This window comes from Sapajus apella, unplaced genomic scaffold (assembly GCF_009761245.1).
Source record: "Sapajus apella isolate SASKATOON/1434 unplaced genomic scaffold, GSC_monkey_1.0 scaffold136, whole genome shotgun sequence".
Taxonomy (NCBI): Eukaryota; Metazoa; Chordata; class Mammalia; order Primates; family Cebidae; genus Sapajus; species Sapajus apella.
In genome coordinates, this window is record NW_022437076.1 from 2,767,962 (window position 1) to 2,788,436 (window position 20,475).

The following is a 20,475-nucleotide window of genomic DNA, read 5'->3' on the forward strand; positions in this document are numbered from 1 at the left end:
CGCGCCTTCGCCCGCGCGGCCCAGGGGGCCAGAAAGGTCCGCGCGCACCCCCCGGCGCGGGCACCCGGGCCGAAGCTGGGCCGGGCGGGGCGGGTCCTGGACGCGCAGCGCCTCCCTCCCCTTTCTCGCTTGGGGGAGGGCAGCCCCCCTCGGCCCGAGGGGCCCGGCCGGCGCTCTGGGCTTGTTTGCTTCGCAGCCCCGCGGCTCCCCGCCCTGTGACGGCAGCGGCGCTGGGAGCTCGAGGCCGGGGGAGGGGTGGCGGGGATGGCTGGAACCGGAGCTGCCCATTCAGTGCCCGCGCCGCCGGGGGAGGGGGCGGGGCCCGGGCGAGCTCTGGCGGCGCAGGTGGGTGTCGCGCGGGCAGAGCGTCCCCTTGTCCCAAGTGAGTGCGGGCTGAGCTTCCCCTCCTATGGTCCGACGCTGCCCCCTCCGCTGCGCCTCCAGCTACCGAGTGCTAGCGGCCGGAGGGGTTCGCCGAACACCTCACTGTTCCCTCCACGCCCACCTCCTTACCCAGGGACCAGGGGTTTGTTTGAGAACGGTTTGTAACACTCGGATGTTTTTCCCTTTCGAGGGAAGTCGCCTACTTCAGAAGGAGAAGCAGTGCTTCCTTCTACTGACTTTGTTTACCTTGACCTGCCCAGAAGCCCATTTCCATTTCGGGTGGCGGGCAGTGCCCATATGAATGACTCACTCCCGTATGAGAGCTGAAGAGCTCAAACCCGCAGCGCAGATTAGAATGCGTTGGGCCTCCTTCCCCTGCCTGCCTCTGAGGCTATTGACTGCCCAGTGAGTAAACTCCACGAGGGTAGGAGACCCTCTCTTTCGTCCACTGCCTGGTATCGGGTTCCTGGCCCACTGTAGGCACCCGTGGCTGTTTACTAAATAAATGTGCTGATTTTGGAGCTTTCGGGCCTGGTGTTTGGAAAGCATACATTTTGGAATAGTCTGGACCTAGTTCTGTGTGACCTTGAGTGAGTTACTTAACTTCTCCGAGTCGAGATTTCTTCCTCTCTATGCCGTCTACATTATATATAAAAGTTTACCTCATGCCTGTAATCCCAGCACTTTGGAAGGCCAAAGTGGGTGGATCACCGGAGCTCAGGAGTTCGAGACCAGCCAGCCCAAAACCCATCTCTACTAAAAATACAGAAATTAGCTGGGCGTGGTGGCGCGTGCCTGTAATCCCAGCTACTTGGGAGGCTGAAGCAGGAAAATCGCTGGAACCTGGGAGGAGGAGGCTGCAGTGAGCCGAGTTGGAGCCACTGCACTCCAGCCTGGGCCACAGAGTGAGACTCAGTCTCAAAAAAAAGTTTCCCTTAGGCCGGGCACGGTGGCTCACACCTGTAACTCCAGCACTTTGGGAGGCCCAGGCCGGTGGATCACTTCAGGTCAGGAGTTCGAGACCAGCCTGACCAACATAGTGAAACCCTGTCTCGATTAAAAATAAAGAAAGAAAGAGAGAAAGAAAGAAGGAAAGAAAAAAGAAAGAAAGAAAAGAAAAAAAAAAGTTTCCCTTAGTGGAGCCCTTCTTAGAGTTTCAGGGTTGGGGAAGAGTCTGGGCTCTCAGAAAATCCTGGAAAGCTCTAGATGGTTCTCATGCTTTAGCCATGGCCTGGCTACTATGCCCTAATGTTTGTTCCCATCCCTCCCCTTGGAAAGACGTCACCTTTCCAGCTTGTGGGAGAAACTTCATTAGATAGATCTTTGCTGTGAAGAGGCCAGGGGTATAACAAATCAGCATTTAAGCCCCAATTCTCTTCTCCCCAATGAAAAGAGAAATCTTGATTCTCCTCCAAAAGGAAGCAATCTGGTGACAGAGACTTGAACAGTATAAACAAAATAGAAAAGTACCTAAACCCACACTAGAGATGGATATGCTGGGATTATAGCTGTGATCCAAATTTGGAGGTTAGTCATAGATAATGGGAAATGTTTTTTAAGAGGATGATGACTCTTTCCACCAGTACTTAGATACTGGACTATACTGCTTTAAAAGTGATTCCTGAGAAAATGTGAGAAATGTCAGAATATGCCACAGCTGTGTATTATACCTGACGAAGGTTGACCTGCTCTGAACTCAGTGGGTCTCCTTTCCTCCTTCAGTGTTTGATTTCTACAGAAACATAGCTTGTCCCTTCCAAGAGGAGAAACAGCAGGGATACTGGTAGACAAGGCTGGCCTTTTGCAAAGAACCACTGGTATAATTCTAGGGGTATCTGCAGATCCTCCTAACCCCAAAATCTGCTCCATCAGCCTGCTCCAGATGCCTCCAGGTCTTTAGCTATGACATTATCCTCTGTTGAATGAAAACACCCCTTAGGAGGTAATCTAGGAAGCTTTTTTTTTTTTTTTTTTTTTTTTGAGACAGAGTTTTGCTCTTGCTCTTGTTGCCCAGGCTGGAGTGCAGTGGCACAATCTTGGCTCACGGCAACCTCCGCCTCCTGGGTTCAAGCGATTCTCCTACCTCAGCCTCCCGAGTAGCTGGGATTACATGCATGTGCTACCATGCCCGGCTAATTTTGTATTTTTAGTACAGACAGGATTTTGCCACATTGGTCAAGCTGGTCTCGAACTCCCCACCTCAGGTGATCTGCCCAGCTCGGCCCCCCATAGTGCTGGGATTGCAGGTGTGAGCACCCGGCCATTTGGGAAGCTCTTAGCAGTTTAGAGTGGGTTCATTGATCTGCCCCCGATTACCTGAGCATTAGCCATTAGCAGTTTCCAGCAGGGAGGGGCCTCCAGGTCCTTTTTCCCGCCTCCCCAGGCTCTACCACCCTAGAACATCAGCAGTGTTTGGCTTAAATGTTGGGAACCATCAGAACCTCGTGCATGGGAGTGTAAACTGGTATAACCACTTCTTAGAGAACAATTTGGCAATATCTGATAAAGCAAAGTATATGCATCAGACATTCCTTGCCTAGAAATATAAATCCAAAACATATGTTCACCAAAAGACATGTCCTCAATGTTCATGCAGCAATATAACAGCCCCAAACTGGAAACCACCCAAATGCCAGTTGGTTGTATGCTCACACAATGGAGAATGAACAATCTACAGCTATACACGATGTGAACAAATTTCAGAATGACATAGGTAAGCAAAAGAAACTAGTCACAAAACACTACGCACTGAGTGATTCTACTCATAAAAAGTATAAAAACCCAGCCTGCGCGCAGTGGCTCACTCCTGAAATCCTAGCACTTTGGGAGGCCAAGGCAGCTGGATCACCTGAGGCCAGGAGTTAGTTCCAGACCAGCCTGGCCAACATGGAGAAACCCTGTCTCTACTAAAAATACAAAAGTTAGCCAGGTGTGGTGGTGCATGCCTGTAATCCCAGCTACTCGGGAGGCTGAGGCAGGAGAATCGCTTGAACCCGGGAGGCAGAGGTTGCAGTGAGCGGAGAACACACCACTTCACTAGAACTTGGGTAAAAGAGCGAAATTTCATCTCAAAAAAAAAAAAAAAGTGTAAAAATCCGCAAAATGATCATGTTGGAAATCAGGAGGGTGGGTATCCTTAGGTGGGAACAATGACTAGAAGGGAACATGATGGGGTGAGGGTGTTGGTCACATGTTCTGTTTCTTGCTCTAGTTGCTGATTTCATAGTAGTATTCAATTTGTGAAAATTCACAACCTGTATAATTGTGATATAAGTGCTTTTATATGTTTACTGCACATCAGTTAAAAAGGTTTCTTTTGGCCGGGCACGGTGGCTTACGCCTGTAATCCAGCACTTTGAGAGGCCGAGGCGGGCAGATCATCTGAGGTCGGGAGTTTGAGACCAGCCTGGCCAACATGGAGAAACCCCATCTCTAGTAAAAAAAAAATACAAAATTAGTTGGATGTGGTGGTGCATGCATGTAATCCCAACTACTTAGGAGGCTGAGACAGGAGAATCACTTGAACTCAGGAGGCGGAGGTTGTGGTGAGCCGAGATCGTACCATTGCACTCCAGCCTAAGCAACAAGAGTAAAACTCCGTCTCAAAAAAAAAAAAAAGGTTTCTTTTTAAGTGCTTTCTCTTTGTTTTTGTTTGTTTGTTTGTTTGTTTTTGAAGCAGAGTTTCGCTCTTGTCACCCAGGCTGGAGTGCAATGGGGTGATCTCAGCTCACTGCAACCTCTGCCTCCCAGGTTCAAGAGATTCTCCTGCCTCAGCCTCCTGAGTAGCTAGGATTACAGGCATGTGCCACCATGCCTGGCTAATTTTGTATTTTTAGTAAAAATGAAGTTTCTCCATGTTGGTCAGGATGGTCTCAAACTCCCGACCTCAGGTGATCTGCCCACTTCAGCCTCCCAAAGTGCTGGGATTTTTTTTTTTTTTTTTAAAGCTGAAGTCTTGCTCTGTCGCCAGGCTGGAGTGCAGCAATGCAGCCTTAGCTCACCGCAACCTCCATCGTTCTGGTTCAAGCAATTCCCCTGCCTCAGCCTCTCTAGTAGCTGGGACTACAGGTGCATGCCGCCACACCTGGCTAATTTTTTGTATTTCAGTAGAGACTGGGTTTCACTATATTGGCCAGGATGGTCTCAATCTCTTGACCTCGTGATCCACCCACCTCAGCCTCCCAAAGTGCTGGGATTATAGGCGTGAGCCACCATGCCTGGCCTTAAGTACTTTCTTGAAGAAAGAAATTACCAGCTGGGTGCAATGGCTCACGCCTGTAATCCCAACACTTTGGGAGGCCAAGGCAGGTGGATCACTTGAGGTCAGGAGTTTGGGACCAGCCTGACCAATATGATAAAACCCTCTCTGGGCCGGGCGCGGTGGCTCACGCCTGTAATCCCAGCACTTTGGGAGGCCGAGGCGGGTGGATCACGAGGTCAAGAGATTGAGACCATCCTGGTCAACATGGTGAAACCCCGTCTCTACTAAAAATACAAAAAATCAGCTGGGCATGGTGGTGCATGCCTGTAATCCCAGCTACTCAGGAGGCTGAGGCAGGAGAATTGCCTGAACCCAGGACGCGGAGGTTGCAGTGAGCCGAGATCGCGCCATTGCACTCCAGCCTGGGTAACAAGAGTGAAACTCCGTCTCAAAAGCAAAAAAAACAAAACCCTCTCTGTACTAAAAATACAAAAGTTAGTGGGCCGTGGTGGTGCTCACCTGTAGTCCAAGCTACTCTGGAGGTTGAGACAGGAGAATTGCTTGGATCCAGGAAGCAGAGGTTACGGGTTAGCCAAGATCACACCACTGCACTCCAACCTGGGCGACAGAACAAGACTCCATCTCAAAAAAAAAAAAAAAAAAAGAAAAAGAAATGACTGTTTACCTTACAAGGTATTTGGAAAGTTTTACATCCAGGTCGGAACCCCAAACAGAAATTTACACCCTAGATGGAAAGAAGCCTGGGCTTTTGAGCACGTAGAGGGTGTCCCTGAGGCATGAGACCTACCCCTAACCTCCAAGAATAGGGAGAAAAGGAGGGGCTGGTTGTTTATCTACAGGCCGTATCTAGGTGATTTGTCTCTAAAGGACAGTATGTCTGCCCAGAAGTCTTTCTCCAGCTGAGTACAGATGAGCAAACAGCATCCTGTCCCTGTTCTCCAAGGCAGGGCACTTCCACCTGGGCTGGAACATCTGCACTGATTGGTCGGTGGGTTTCTGGCGTCTCTTTTCCTGCTTCCCTCTCCAAAAGGCTGTGCTGAATAAACTTTGCTTCCCCACACCTCCCTTCCCTGTCGTCTCTGAAAGTGACCTTCAGACCAGAGGGCAGAACCAAACTATTTATTTGCCGGAAGATCTTTGATAAGGAAAAATAATAATAAAATCATTGATGCTGTCCTGTGTCCACAGGTGAAGCAAATCATGGAGGAGGCTGTCACCAGGAAGTTTGTGCATGAAGACAGCAGCCACATCATCGCTTTATGTGGTGAGTGAGCAACTGAAGGATGGTGGGAGGCGGGGCTAGAGCGGAGGACACTGGCCTGGGACCACGAAAAGATGAGTCCTCGGGTGCAGTAGTTCTCAAATGTGGCTACAGGTCCAAGTCAACCCGGAAGCTTTTGAAATCCTGTTTGGCCCCATTTGCAAACCTGCTAAGTCAGGATCGTCAGAGGTCAAGGGTAGTATATTTTCAGTTCCACAGGTTAGTAATTCTCAATTTTAGTGTGCATCACAGTAACCTGAAGGGTTTGTTAAAATGCAGATTTCTGGGTCCCAACCCTGGAGTTTCTGATTCTAGCAGGTCTGGGGACCCCACCTTTAGAGCCACTGCCCTAGGCCATTTGAGTTCAAGAACCACTGTTCTGATTTATCTTTATTTTAACTTCAGGGAGGGGTTTGTGCTGTTTGGATGCTGTCTGTGCCACTTTCACGTTCTGATTAATCCCACCCACGTTGCTCTAACATCCTAATTCCAAGCGCATGTCTGGATGCAAGAGCCTGAGCACGGACTAGGAGGGGCGGCTAAGCCTTCCAGCCTCCGAAAGGAGAGAGGCCCTCATAACCACTGCCTCCTCCTCTGCGGGAAGACTTTTGCCTTTGCAGGAGCAAGCCTATCTCTACACAGAATTTTCTTGGATTTCTGGGAATTGAGCTTCTTCTAAACTCCCCATCTGAAGGGACAAGGAATCATTTGCTTTCTCTCTGTGGTGTTCCTTGGCCTCTGAGGTTGGCGCTGGGGTTTGTGGAAGGGAAAGGAACGAAAGAACAGATGAGGGCTGCTTTTTGACGGCAGTGTGGTGCAGCAGATATCATCCAGCGGCAGACACCCAGCGAGGGCTCCCCAGGTGCCAGACAGTGTTCACCGTGTAAGGAAATGGCAGTGACGGGATGGACAGTTTCTGCTGCAGGAACTCACATTCTGTTGGGGAGACAGACAGAAACCAAATGTGCAAGTAAATACGTCATGTAATAACTCATCACGTGATAAGGGTTAGGAAGGAAAACAGATGTGGAAGGGCAGTTGGGGAGAGGCGGCCTGTGAGCAGAGTCTGAGTGACAGACTGGGGCTTGAATCCTCATGTCCTGCCTTTTAAGTCGTCTTGGACAAGTTTCTTCACTTCTCTCACCCTCAGCTTGCTCCTCTAGAAGCAGGGTGATGATTCCCACCTGGAGGAATTGTTGGGGGGATGAGATGATGCAGGTAAATGTTCATTTGTTCTTGGCATTGCAAGTGCTCAGAGAATGTTTGTCTCTCCTTCTTTGGGTGTTGAGGCTGAAGGTAGGTTTGTAGGACTTGACTTCCCACCATGTCCCTTTGGGAAGGTTTTCCCAGTTCTTCCAGATGATGTAATAATGATTCCCAGGTTTACAAGACACAGCCTGACCTCAGCTTTTCTCAGCAGAACCTGTGCTCTAGAAAAAAAAGTATGCCAGTCTTATGATAAGCAACTTTGAAGAGTATTAGAGTTCTCGGCCGGGTACAGTGGCTCACACCTATAATCCCAGCACTTTGGGAGGCCGAGGTGGGCGGATCACCTGAGGTCAGGAGATTGAGACCCACCTGGCCAACTTGGCAAAACCCCGTCTCTACAAAATATACAAAAATTCACTGGGTGTGGCGGCGCATGCCTGTAATCCCCGCTACTGGCAGGCTGAGGCAGGAGAATTGCTTGAACCCGGGAGGCAGAAGTTGCAGTGAGCCAAGATCGTGCCACTGCGCTCCAGCCTGGGTGACAGAACAAGACTCCATCTCAGAAAAAAAAAAAAAAAGAGAATTCTCTTCCTTTCCACCTGTGCTGTGTTCCCTTGACACTCCCAGTGTCTGTTGTCAACAGAAGGGCTGTGCTGGCAGCACACTTATGTGTAGCTTGGTGCTAGGCTTCATCAAAGCACACACACTAGAGAAAACAGAACAAATGGTGCAAACAGCTTGTGCATGGGCGCCATGTGTGGGTAGCCCTGGGAGAATGAGGGAAAGGGGGCTTGAGGCAGGAGAAACGCTGTGTGTGTCTCACATTCAGGCCATTAGCGTGAGAAGAAACTGTCAGCTCTCCATTCTGTCCATGAGCCCCCTGGAGAGTAGTAGGGCTTTCACTTTTGTCTCCTGCCCAGAAGCCCAGGGCTCTTTCCAGGAGGCAGGGCTATCAAACTCCAAAGGAATCATTTTCCTGCTTTCAGTCAGTTTCAGTAGCTGAAATAGAACCAGGCCCTCTAGTTTCCAGGCTTCTAAACTGCCCAGGAGTAAGAGGAGCCCTGTTCTTTCAGTACTCAGGAGGTGCCTTAGCGCCACCAATACTAAACTGAATGCTTACGGGGCCAGACAAAAAATGACTACAGGGGTTGAGTGCGGTGGCTCACCCCTGTAATCCCAGCACTTTGGGAGGCCAAGGTGGGTGGATCATTTGAAGTCAGCAGTTTGAGACCAGCCTGACCAAAATGGTGAAACCCTATCTCTACTAAAAGTACAAAAATTAGCCAGGCGTGGTGGCGTGCACCTGTAATCCCAGCTACTCAGGAGACCGAGGCAAGAGAATTGCATGAATCCGAGAGGCGGAGGTTGCAGTGAGCCAAGATGTCCAGCCTGGGCAACAAGTGCAAAACTCCATCTCAAAAAAAAAAAAAAAAAAAAAAAGAAAAAGAAAAAGAAATTTCCTACTTTTTAAATGCTGGCAGCTAATTCCCATTTTAAAAAAAAAATGTGTGGGCCAAGCGAAAGGCCTCTGCCAGCCTCTGCCAGCGTGCTGCCTCTGCTTTGGGCTCAGTGCAGTCACTGAGAACAGGAGCTGGGGAGGTTCCAGCAGTTTTGGGCTAAGTCAGGCCACGGCATCTCAGGCCCACAGATAGAGGAATACTCACGCTTTGTCAAAATTGGTGCTCAGTGTTGAGATAAATCCCAGTTTGGGGTCAAACCAAGGTTCTTTGAAAGCATTGATTATCAGCCTTTTTTCCTCTGCCTGCAAGCCATTTCCATTGCCTGGCATGGTGGAATCCTGAGAGATTCTTGTGGCAGAGGGGAGGGAAGGCTAGGGAGATACTGATCAAAACCACTCTTCTGCCTTTTTGGACATGCTGATGTGCCAGTCTCCCTCACTCCGTGGGAAAATGCTCTGAAATGCAGTGTTAGTCTGAAGTTGATCCAGACTTAAACTATGCCTTGCTACTGCCCTAGCCATGTCCAGAATTCAGCTTTGTTGTCGGAGAAATGGGAGTGCTGAGAGGTCAGGAGCCCAGTGAAGTCTGTGGAGACTGTATTACCAGCCGGCGACACCACGCTCCCTAGTTCCCAGGGACTTTGTGTACAGTAGGGCCCCTCGACTCCACACTGGCCCACTGTTCTTGGCAGAGGAGGGTTAGGGGATGACCAAGGAGAGCCAGGCCTAGGCAATAGCTTCTCTGAACTTCTTAGAATACAGACATTTAAACGGAAAAAGCAGAGCCTTCCTGGAAAGCCTTAGAAATGGAACTGAAGAATCACTGGGTCAAGACCTCACCACGGGCAAACCCGGGAAAACTTCCAGCCAGATCCCCATTCCTGTTACCCAAGGGGAGGGGCGAAACTCCCAGGACTGGCAAGAAGGATGCTTCGTTGAGTGTTTGCTGTGGTTGTTCCTAATCCTGTCTGCCCGGAAGCTGGGTGTGCAGTAGGCCTCTGCAAGTAGAAACTTCCCTGCGTGGAAGTTTCGCTGGTAAACCAGGCTAGCGCTGGAGTGGGGGGTCTCTGTGTGCTGTTCCCAGGCCTGAGGATCAGAACCTATGTAACTGCCCGTCCTTGCCAGTGGAGGGTGGCACTTGGAGAATGGACTCAAAACTATCACTATGGGGCTAAGCATGGTGACTCACACCTGTAATCCCAGTGCTTTGGGAGGCTGAGGTGGGAGGCCAGAAGTTTGAGACCAGCCTGGGAAATATTACAAAACCCAGTCTCTATAAAAAAAATAAATAACTAGCTGGGCATGGTGGTGCATGCCTATAGTCCCAGCTACTCTGTAGTCTGGGATAGGAGGATCACTTGAGCCCAGGAGGTCAAGGCCGCAGTGAGCTATGATTGCACCACTGCATTCCAGCTTGGGCAACACAGAGAGAGAGAGACGTTGTCTTTGTTTTGTTGTTGTTGTTGTTGTTGTTTTGGGTATTTGTGTGTGTGTGTGTGTGAGACACTAAGTCTGGCTCTGCTGCCCAGGCTGGAGTGCAGTGGTGGTATCTCAGCTCACTGCAGCCTCCGCCTCCCAGGTTCAAATGATTCTCCTGCCTCAGCCTCCCGAGTAGCTGGGATTACAGGTGCGCACCACCACGCCCAGCTAATTTTTGTATTTTTAGTAGAGACGGGGTTTCACCATGTTGGCCAGGCTGGTCTCAAACTCCCGACCTCAGGTGATCTGCCTACCTTGGCCTCCCAAAGTGCTGGGATTATAGGTGTGAGCCATCGTGCCCAGCCTCATTTTTCTTTTAAACAAAACCCCAAAACTACCACTGTGGGGGAGGGATCTTTGATACATCCTTTTTATCTTAAAACATCATGTCAAGTTTACATTTTGCTCCATAATGTAGTCTTTGGATTTTTTAATTTTAATGTAAAGAAATAAAGTATAGGCTAGTATCTCCTGTTACCCCCTCCCCTGGAGGGGAAGGTGCCTTTAACCTGCGCTTGTGGGGAGAGCACTCAGCATCAGGGTTAAACAGCAAATTGTCCTAAGTTTCACTTTTCAGCTCTGCATCTGAAATAGTAATGCATGTAGTTAAAGAGGGCACAGTTATTCTCTTGCCATCAGGGATTGGGGGTAATTTAGGCATCAACCCAGGAGCCTTGGCAAAGCCATCATTCCTCTGGGCCTGCTCTCCCCTCTGGCTCTGATCTAGGAGTGTCTGGCTCCACAATATTTCTTATTTTTCTTTTCTTTTTTTTTTTTTTGAGGTGGAGTTTGACCTTGTTGCCTAGGCTGGAGTACAATGGCTCGATCTCGGCTCACTGCAACCTCCACCTCCCTGGTTCAAGCGATTCTCCTGCCTCAGCCTCCCGAGTAGCTGGGATTACAGGCGCCCGCCACCAAGCCTGGCTAATTTTTGTATTTTTAGTAGAGATGGGGTTTTACCATGTTGGCCAGGCTGGTCCCGAACTCCTGACCTCGTGTTCTGCCCGCCTCGACCTCCCAAAGTGAAGGGATTACAGGCGTGAGCCACTGCGCCTGGCCTCTTTTCTTTCTTTATTACCTTTTTAAAATTTATTTTTATTTTTTAAGATGAGGTCTTGCTCCAGCCGGGCGCGGTGGCTCACGCCTGTAATCCCAGCACTTTGGGAGGCCGAGGCGGGTGGATCACGAGGTCAAGAGATCAAGACCATCCTGGTCAACATGGTGAAACCCCGTCTCTACTAAAACTACAAAAAATTAGCTGGGCATGGTGGCGCGTGTCTGTAATCCCAGCTACTCAGGAGGCTGAGGCAGGAGAATTGCCTGAACCCAGGAGGCGGAGGTTGCGGTGAGCCGAGATCGCGCCATTGCACTCCAGCCTGGGTAACAAGAGCGAAACTCCGTCTCAAAAAAAAAAAAAGATGAGGTCTTGCTCTGTTGCCCAGAATGGTGACAACCTCCTGGGCTCCTGTGTCCCCCTGCCTTGGCCTCCCAATAGCTGGGGATTCCGCTAACCCGGCTCCACAGTGTTTCTCTTTATTCTGATTGGGCACTGAGTTTGCATTTTACCCTTTGGCTTGTAGAGCCGGTTTCAGAGGCTCACAGAGAGACTTCTGGCCAGGCAGAGCAGGTTCTCAGGCCAGCTGTATCTGCCAGGATCTCAGCCTCCCCACCCCCCAGGGTTTGAGGCAGGGCCCAGGCCATGCAGCAGCCTGCCTCCTCAGTCACCAGATCCCTGCCCTCCTGTATGCAAATGGGTCAAAGTGAGGGTTGCTTCAGACTGAGGATGAGCTGTCATTTGAGAAGGGTGGAGTCTGTGGAGCTGGGAATAACATCAGGCTTTATGAACCAGCTCCCTGTTGCTAGGCAGCTTTCATTAGCAAGGAAGGTCTGCCCTGCAGTGAGCTCCTTCGGGGGAAGGCAGAGAGACGCTAAGGGAGAGAGAAGGCTTGCCTCCCCTGGGATATTGCAGCCAGAGAGATTTCAGCACACTCTGAGATTCAGACTCCAGGCAGGCTTCATCCTGTCTCTTTTCAGTAAAAGGAATTCCTGGAGGCTGAGGTGGGGGGATCCCTTGCAAGAGTTTGGGACCAGCCTGGGCAACAAAGACCCTATCTCCACCCAAAGGGGGAGCGGATTGACTTCTGCCTTCCCTCCAGAAATGATCTCAGAGGAAGGAAGGACCTCTGAAGGAGCTGACTCCCCTCACCCCATCTTGGGGCATCGTGGAGGGCAAATGGGGATATTCCTAGCTGGGACTTTGGGGCCACACAGATCTGGGTTCACGTCCTGGCTGTGCCACAAAGTGTGTAGCCATAGGTACTCATCTCTGAGCCTACCCCAGAAGGTCGATGTAAGTAGAACAGTGCGGGCAAAGTACACAGCGTGGATCTGGCTGTGCAGCACCTGCTCAATCACATTCTACTTTGCTTTTTGTTTCGTTTTGTTTTGTTTGAGATGGAGTCTCACTCTGTCTCCCAGGCTGGAGTGCAGTGCTGTGATCATAGCTCACTGCAGCCTCGACCTTCTGGGTTCAGGCAATTCTCTCTCATCAGCCTCCTGAGTAGCTAGGTCTACAGGTCTACACCACACCACACCTGGTTAATTTTTTGTATTTTTGTGGAGACAGGGTTTCGCCATGTTGCCCAGGCTGGTCTCAAACTCCTGACCCCAAGTGATCCACCGTTTCAGCCTCTGAGGTGCTGGCATTACAAGTGTGAGCCACCACACCACCCCACATCTGCTTTGTTTTTGAAAGTGACCTTAGGCCAGCAGGGTGGCTTATGCTTGGCCAGCACTTTGGAAGGCTAAGCCCGGTGGATCGCCTGAGATCAAGAGTTCAAGACCAGCCTGGCAAAAATGTTGAAATCTTATCTCTACTAAAAATACAAAACTTAGCTGGGCGTGGTGGTGCACGCCTGTAATTCCAGCTACTCAGGAGACTGAGGCAGGAGAATCATTTAAACCCAGGAGATGGAGGTTTCAGTGAGCCGAGATCGAGCCTTCCCCAGATTCCATCTGGGAATCTATGTTTCTGGAAGGTTGGAGCATCTGGAGAATCAGGGAAATTTGAACATCAGGAACTCAATAAGGAAATTGGATAATAGAAAAGAATTGTTACTAGTTTTGTAGGTGCAATAAAGGTGTAAGTACATGTTTTTAAGAGTTTTCTGGCCGGGCGCGGTGGCTCAAGCCTGTAATCCCAGCACTTTGGGAGGCCGAGGCGGGTGGATCACAAGGTCAAGAGATCGAGACTATCCTGGTCAACATGGTGAAACCCCGTCTCTACTAAAAACTACAAAAAATTAGCTGGGCATGGTGGCGCGTGTCTGTAATGCCAGCTACTCAGGAGGCTGAGGCAGGAGAATTGCCTGAACCCAGGAGGCGGAGGTTGCGGTGAGCCGAGATCGTGCCATTGCACTCCAGCCTGGGTAACAAGAGCGAAACTCCGTCTCAAAAAAAAAAAAAAAAAAAAAAAAAGAGTTTTCTTGGCTGGACATGGTGGCTCACCCCTGTAATCCAAGCACTTTGGAGGCCAAGGCGAGCAGATCACCAGAGGTCAGGAGTTCAAGATCAGCCTGACCAACATGGTGAAACCCCATCTTAAAAAAAAAAAAGAGTTTTCTTTTAGAGATAAAAATATGTGATGTCTAAAGTTTGCTTCAGAATCTCGTGTTAGGAAACAGCAATTGGAGGTGGCGTAGCTGAAGCAAGATAGGTCGCGACTTGAGCGTTGTTTAAGCTGGGTAATGAGTACGTGGGAATTGGTTATATTGTTTCCCTTACTTTTGTGTATGGTTGGAATTTTCCCTAATGAAATGATTTTTTACAGGAGGAGGAGGAGAGGATGGGAGGAGCAGGAGATAGGGATGGTTAAGTGTAAATAGCTTTCTTGAGAAATTTTACATAAAGGGGAGCAGCTAAACGGGGCAGTACCTGAATGAAGATAGGCCAAGGAAGGTGGTGGTGATTCTTTTTTCTGTTTTTTTTTGTTGTTGTTGTTATGTTTGTTTGTTTGTTTTACTTTTTCTCTGTTAACCTTGATAGAATCACTCAGTTTGGTGATTGTTTTTAAGCTGGAGAAATTATAGAATGTTTATATTCACATGGGAAGTATCTAATAGGGAAAATTACAGGCATAGAAAAGAGAAGTTTGCTGGAGCAATGTCTTCGAAAAGGTGCAAGGGAGGCGGGATGCAGTGGCTCACACCAATAATCCCAACACTTTGGGAGACCGAGGCAGCTGGGTCACTTGAGGTCAGGAGATAGAGACCATCCTGGCTAATATGGTGAAACTCCATCTCTACTAAAAATACAAAAAATTAGCCGGGTGTGGTGATGATTGCGTGTATTCATAGCTACTCAGGAAGCTGAGGAAAGAGAATCACTTGAACCTGGGAGTCAGAGGTTGCAGTGAGCCAAGATCGTGCCACTGCCCCCCAGCCTGGGTGACAAGAGCGAGCCTCCATCTCAAAATAAAAAAAAATTAAAAAGAGGCCAGGCACAGTAGCTCACACCTGTAATCCCAGCACTTTGGGAGGCCAAGGCGGCGGATCATGAGGTCAAGAGATCGAGACCATCCTGGCCAGCATGGTGAAACCCTGTCTCTACTAAAAATACAAAAATTAGCTGGGCGTGGTGGCACGCGCCTATAATGCCAGCTACTTGGGAGGCTGAGGCAGGAGAATTGCTTAAACCCGGTAGGCGGAGGTTGCAGTGAGCTGAGATCGTGCCACTGCACTCCAGCCTGGCCCCTGGCGGCAGAGCAAGACTCTGTCTAAAAAATAAAAAGAAAGAAAAGGTGTAGGGCCTGGCTCAGTGGCTCACGCCTTTAATCCTAGCACTTTTCGAGGCCAGGGTGGGTGGATCACCCGAGGCCAGGAGTTCAAGACCAGCCTGGCCGTCATGGTAAAACCCCATCTTTTTAAAAAAAAAAAAAAAAGAAAGAAAAGAAAAGGTGTAGGGGCAGGAATCCAGTCTGCAGGTAAAAGGGGACTTCAGAGAGAAGTCCACCTGTACCATCCCTAGGAACAAGAGGACGGCAGGCACTGGGTGTGAAGTGCAGGGAGGAAGGCATTAGCTCTCATCTGTCGCCTGCAGCTTGCTAGGCAGTGGCCAAGAAGCCTTTCGCACCTTACCGTAAGCTGTTACTTTCTGTCACCCAGCGTCCATTGAGGTGGGGCCTGATTTTCTCCCTAATCACAGCAGAAGCTCAGAGAGGTTTAGTGATTTGCCCAAAGTCAAACAGCCAGTAAGGAGAAGAGCCAGTGTTTGAACTCATCCCTGTCTTGCTCCAAAGTCTGTGCTGCCCAGGGATTAGTCTACCCAGGAGAAGAGATGACAGGGGCGGTGGCATTGAGGAGCTGGCCCTCGTGCAGATGAAGCTGTGGTCATCAGACAGCAGGCTCCTGGTGTCCAGAGAGACTCTGTGAGACGGTGGCTTCCTTGCCCAGCCAGCCGAGTGTGCCCACATCTGTGTCCAGCGCATGAGAGGCTGGCCTGGGCCTGGTTCCCCGCGTAACCACTACAAGCATGCTGTGTGCAGACCGTCTTATATCTCCAGCAGGGCAAGGACAATGGCATGTGTAGCATGGATTTTATTTCCCCCACCTGAGTTCGAGGTTCCAGAAACTCAGGACAATTCTTTATCTTCCCAATCAGAGTCTGGATGGGAATGTTGCTTTCTTGTTTTGGGGGTTGAGCAGGGTTGAATGCCTTCCAAAGTTGAAGCAAACAACCAATATCACCAGTGCAGGCTGAGAGAAAATGCACCCTAGTTACTGCAGAAATGCTCATTCTGAGTGAAGGCGGCCGTTACAAATCCCTGGGTGGAAATAGCCACTCAGAAATGGGGAAGAGAGGCGCAGGTGATGCCTGGGGATGGCTCTTTGCTCCTCTCGCCTCATCTGCGGGAGATGAAACACTGACTCCTTCCACGGTCAGTTGAGTAAAGTGTCCCTGATTCTTCTTCTCCTTCAGTTGTTACTTGAAAGAGGCCACTCATCCGTTCCTTTATCTCCAGGAAGGCTGCTCCTGTCCCGGCAATCTTGCTGCCACTCTCCTGAACCAGTGGCCCCAGGCAGGCATTCGGCTTTTGAATTCTGCTCTAACTAGTGTCTCTCAGAGCCCAGGTCCAGAATGGACCACCTGAGGCTGGCTGCTCTGCCTGCACTTCCTTACTTGGGTTCTGTGTGGCAGCGGCGGCTGAACTCCCCTGTCATGAAACTGAGCCAGAGGTGGGGAGCAGGCCACACCTGCCAGCTTGCTGTCCTCCCATCCCCAACGCCTGGCCGAGCATCTTGGGCCCTGTTTCATGTTGGGCTGTGCTGTGGATGCTCTGTCCCTCTACCTCAAACAAACGGGATTAGTCCTCTGAAGACCGTTCAGTGGGCCCCACTGTTACCAGGCTGGGCTTGTCCAGGCTGCTGAGTGCAGCTTTAGGCATAGATATGATGCACATGAGAGCCAAGGTAGAATGAGGTGACAGACCCAGCCCTGCTTCTGAGGGCTGATGGATGACCCCTTCCCAGCCACTGCTGCATTTCCCGACAGCCATAGCTTTAGTTCATTTCTGTGAGCTCCTGAATCATTTTCTAATCCCTGACCAGCTCAGGTCACCTGCTGCTGCCCTAAGCAGAGCCCAAATGCTCCCCTTGTGGTGGGAAACCAAACCATCCCACGGATCCTATTTGTTGAGGGAGCTGGTGAAAGATGGGATGCCCATGGGCAGACCTAGCCTTACTGGGTTTTGTGAATTCTGATTCACACCAAGGTTGGAGAGAATATCTGGCGTCATCTCATGATGGGAACCCTAGTGCTGATCACCTACTCAATTATTATAATTAATTTTGAGTTGGCAATATATTTAACTGGTTCGAAAAACAAAAAGCTTACAATGGGGCTGGGTGCAATGACTCACGCCTGTAATTCCAGCACCTTGGGAGGCTGAGATGGGCAGATTACTTGAGCTCAGAAGTTTGAGACCAGCCTGGGCAACATGATGAAACACTGTCTCTATTAAAAATAAAAATAAAGGCCGGGCGCGGTGGCTCAAGCCTGTAATCCCAGCACTTTGGGAGGCCGAGGTGGGTGGATCACGAGGTCAAGAGATCGAGACCATCCTGGTCAACATGGTGAAACCACGTCTCTACTAAAAATACAAAAAATTAGCTGGGCATGGTGGCGCGTGCCTGTAATCCCAGCTACTCAGGAGGCTGAGGCAGGAGAATTGCCTGAACCCAGGAGACGGAGGTTGCGGTGAGCCGAGATCGCGCCATTGCACTCCAGCCTGGGTAACAAGAGTGAAACTCCGTCTCAAAAAAAAATAATAATAAAATAAAAAATAAAAATAAAAAAAATAGCCAGGCATTGTAGTATATGCCTGTAGTTCCAGCTACTTAACAGGCTGAGGTAGGAGGATCACTTGAGCCTGGGAGGCAGAGGTTGCAGTGAGCAGAGATCACGCCCACTGCACTCCAGCCTGGGTGACAGAGCAAGACTCTGTCTTTTTTTTTTCTTTCTTTTTTTTTTTTTGAGACAGAGTTTCAGTCTTGTTGCCCAGTCTGGAGTGCAATGGTGCAATGTCAGCTCACTGCAACCTCCAACTACCGGGTTCAAGCAATTCTGTGCCTCAGCCACCCGAGTAGCTAGGATTACAGGCATGTGCCACAACGCCTGGCTGATTTTGTATTTTTATTAAAGACCGGGTTTCTCCATGTTGGTCAGGCTGGTCTTGAACACCAGACCTCAGGTGATCCTCCTGCCTCAGCCTCCCCAAGTGCTGGGATTACAGGCTTTGTAATCAGCCACCGTGCCCAGCCAAGACTCTGTCTTTAAAAAAAAAAGTGTATAGTGAAAAGTGTCACTCCTTTCTCTGCCCTTGTTCGCCCACTTCTGTCCATGCACAAGCCCCACACAGGGAGCCACTTTTGTTTCTCACGCATCCTTCTGGAGGTTTGCCTTTGTTGGGTTTTTGTTTCGGTTTTTGGTTTTTAGTTTTTTGAGACAGGGTTTCACTGTGTCACCCAGGCTGGAGTACAGTGGTGCAGTCTCAACTCCCTGCAGCCTCTGGGTGCTGGGCCCCAGCAGTCCTCCCACCTCTGCCTCCATGATCCAGGCTCACGTCACCACACCCAGATAATGCTTACATTTTTTTATAGAGACGGGGTCTCCCTATGTTGCCCAGGCTGGTCTCAAACTTCTGAACTTAAGTGATCTCCCCACCTTGGCCTCCCAATGTGTTGGGATTATAGATGTGAGCCACTGCACCCGGCCTAAAGTTTTTTATACTAATAAAAAAGATGGTGTTCTTTGTTCACACCTCCCTTTTTGTAATTAGAAGGTGTCATGCAATTATACGGTTCTGTATCTTGCTGTTGGAGAGCTTTTCATTATTCATTCCTAGAGAGCATCCTCATTCTTCTTCAGAGTTGCCTGATACTCTGCTGTAGAGGGGTACCATATTTACTTACCCTGTCCCCTATTGATGGGCATGTGGATGGAAGTTTCCAGTCTTTTGCTGTTATAACTAAATACTCATGCCATTACAGCTGTAGGATGGCTTCTCGGAAGAGGGGTTACTGGGTCAGAGGTTATCTGCAGCATTAATAGAGGGTGCCATATTGCATCTCTGCGGGTTGTGCCATCTGGCCCTCCCACCAGCCACATATGAGCGGATTCAGCAGCTCCCCATGTCCCTTCCATCTCCGTCTTCCTGGTGTCTCCACCACTCTAAATCAGGCCTCTTAGAATGGTTAAATCGGGGTATAAGGGGTTGCGGACAGGGGCCCTATAGATTCCATTAGCATTTGTGGTAGCATTCGTAGTCTCCAGCCCTGCCCCGTATCACATTTGTTAAGCTGCGTGACTTGGTGCACTTTGGGGTCACATGAGAGGCTGGTGAAGGCAAGCCCCGGGGCTATCCTGGGTCTGCAATTCCTGGCCTTTCCCTGGGAAGATGGTACCAGACCTTCGGAGGGGCTGTCCACAGCAGTGTGCTGGAGTTAATGTAGTGACGCCCCTGCCCACTCAGAGCTGCAGCTCCTGGAGCCTTCTTGTCAGCAGGATGGGGTGGGCCAACAGGGTAGAGAATGTACCTGGGCTGAGCTGGCCCAGACTCCAAAGGCCACCAGAAAACCAGGGTGGCAAATACCCATCATTCAACTGTGGTGTGTATATGTGTGTGTGTGTGTGTGTGTGTGTGTGTGTGTTGTGTGTGTATGTGTGTGTGTATATGTATGTGTGTATATATATGTATATATATATGCGTACATATATATATATATTATACGTATATGTATAGTAGAATACTACTCAGCCATAAAAAGGAATCCATTAATGGCATTTGCAGCAAACTGGGTGGGATTGGAGACTATTATTCTTTATTTTATTTTATTATTTTTTTGAGATGGAGTTCTGCTCTTGTCGCCCAGGATGGAGTGCAGTGGTGCAATCTCGGCTCACTGCAACATCTGTCTCCTGGGTTCAAGCGATTCTCCTGCCTCAGCCTCCCGAGTAGCTGGGATTATAGGTGCCTGCCACCATTCCCGGCTAATTTTTGTACTTTTAGTAGAGACGAGCCAGGCACAGTGGTTCATGCCTATAATCCCAGCACATTGGGAGGCCAAGGCAGGTGGGTCACGAGGTCAGGGGTTCAAGATCAGCCTGGCCAACATGGTGAAACCCCTTCTCTACTAAAAATACAAAAATTAGCTGGGCATGTTGGCACGTGCCTGTAGTCCCAGCTACTCTGGAGGCTGAGGCAGGAAAATTGTTTGAACCCAGGAGGCCAAGGTTGCAGTGAGCTAAGATTGCACCACTACACTCCAGCCTGGCGACAGAGCAAGACCCTGTCTCAAAAAATAACATAAAATAGTAGAGACAGGTTTTCACCATGTTGGCCCGGCTGATCTAGAAATCCTGACCTCAGATGATCTGCCCGCCTCAGCCTCCCAGAGTGCTGGGATTACAAGCGTGAGCCACTGTGCCCAGCCACTAAAGTCAAGTTTCTCTCTTCTCCATTTTGATTATTTGCCCAAACCTTTTCATGCCAACTAGTGTTGGTTTTTATTAATTAGTCCATGTTTTTTTCTTTTTTCTCTTTTTTTTTTTTTTTTTGAGACGGAGTTTCACTCATGTTACCCAGGCTGGAGTTCAATGGCGCGATCTCGGCTCACCGCAACCTCCGCCTCCTGGGTTCAGGCAATTCTCCTGCCTCAGCCTCCTGAGTAGCTGGGATTACAGGCACGCACCACCATGCCCAGCTAATTTTTTGTATTTTTAGTAGAGACGGGGTTTCACCATGTTGACCAAGATGGTCTCGATCTCTTGACCTTGTGATCCACCCGCCTCGGCCTCCCAAAGTGCTGGGATTACAGGCTTGAGCCACCGCGCCCGGCCCCATGTTTTTTTCTTGTATGAAATGAGTCCAGTGATGCCAGGGCTGTCACCTTGTTGTGGTGCGCC

The 20,475-nt window shown here is 49.7% G+C and overlaps 1 protein-coding gene across 2 annotated transcripts in view; it reads left to right on the forward strand.

The window, feature by feature from the left end:
- The window catches only part of SGSM2 (small G protein signaling modulator 2), a 46,380-nt gene that overhangs the window by 267 nt on the left and 25,638 nt on the right, over positions 1–20,475 (forward strand). For both annotated transcript variants that reach the window (XM_032263416.1, XM_032263417.1), the window contains exon 2: positions 5,795–5,870. In XM_032263416.1, coding sequence (XP_032119307.1) covers positions 5,795–5,870 — 76 coding nt within the window. The remainder of the gene's footprint in view (positions 1–5,794; positions 5,871–20,475) is intronic.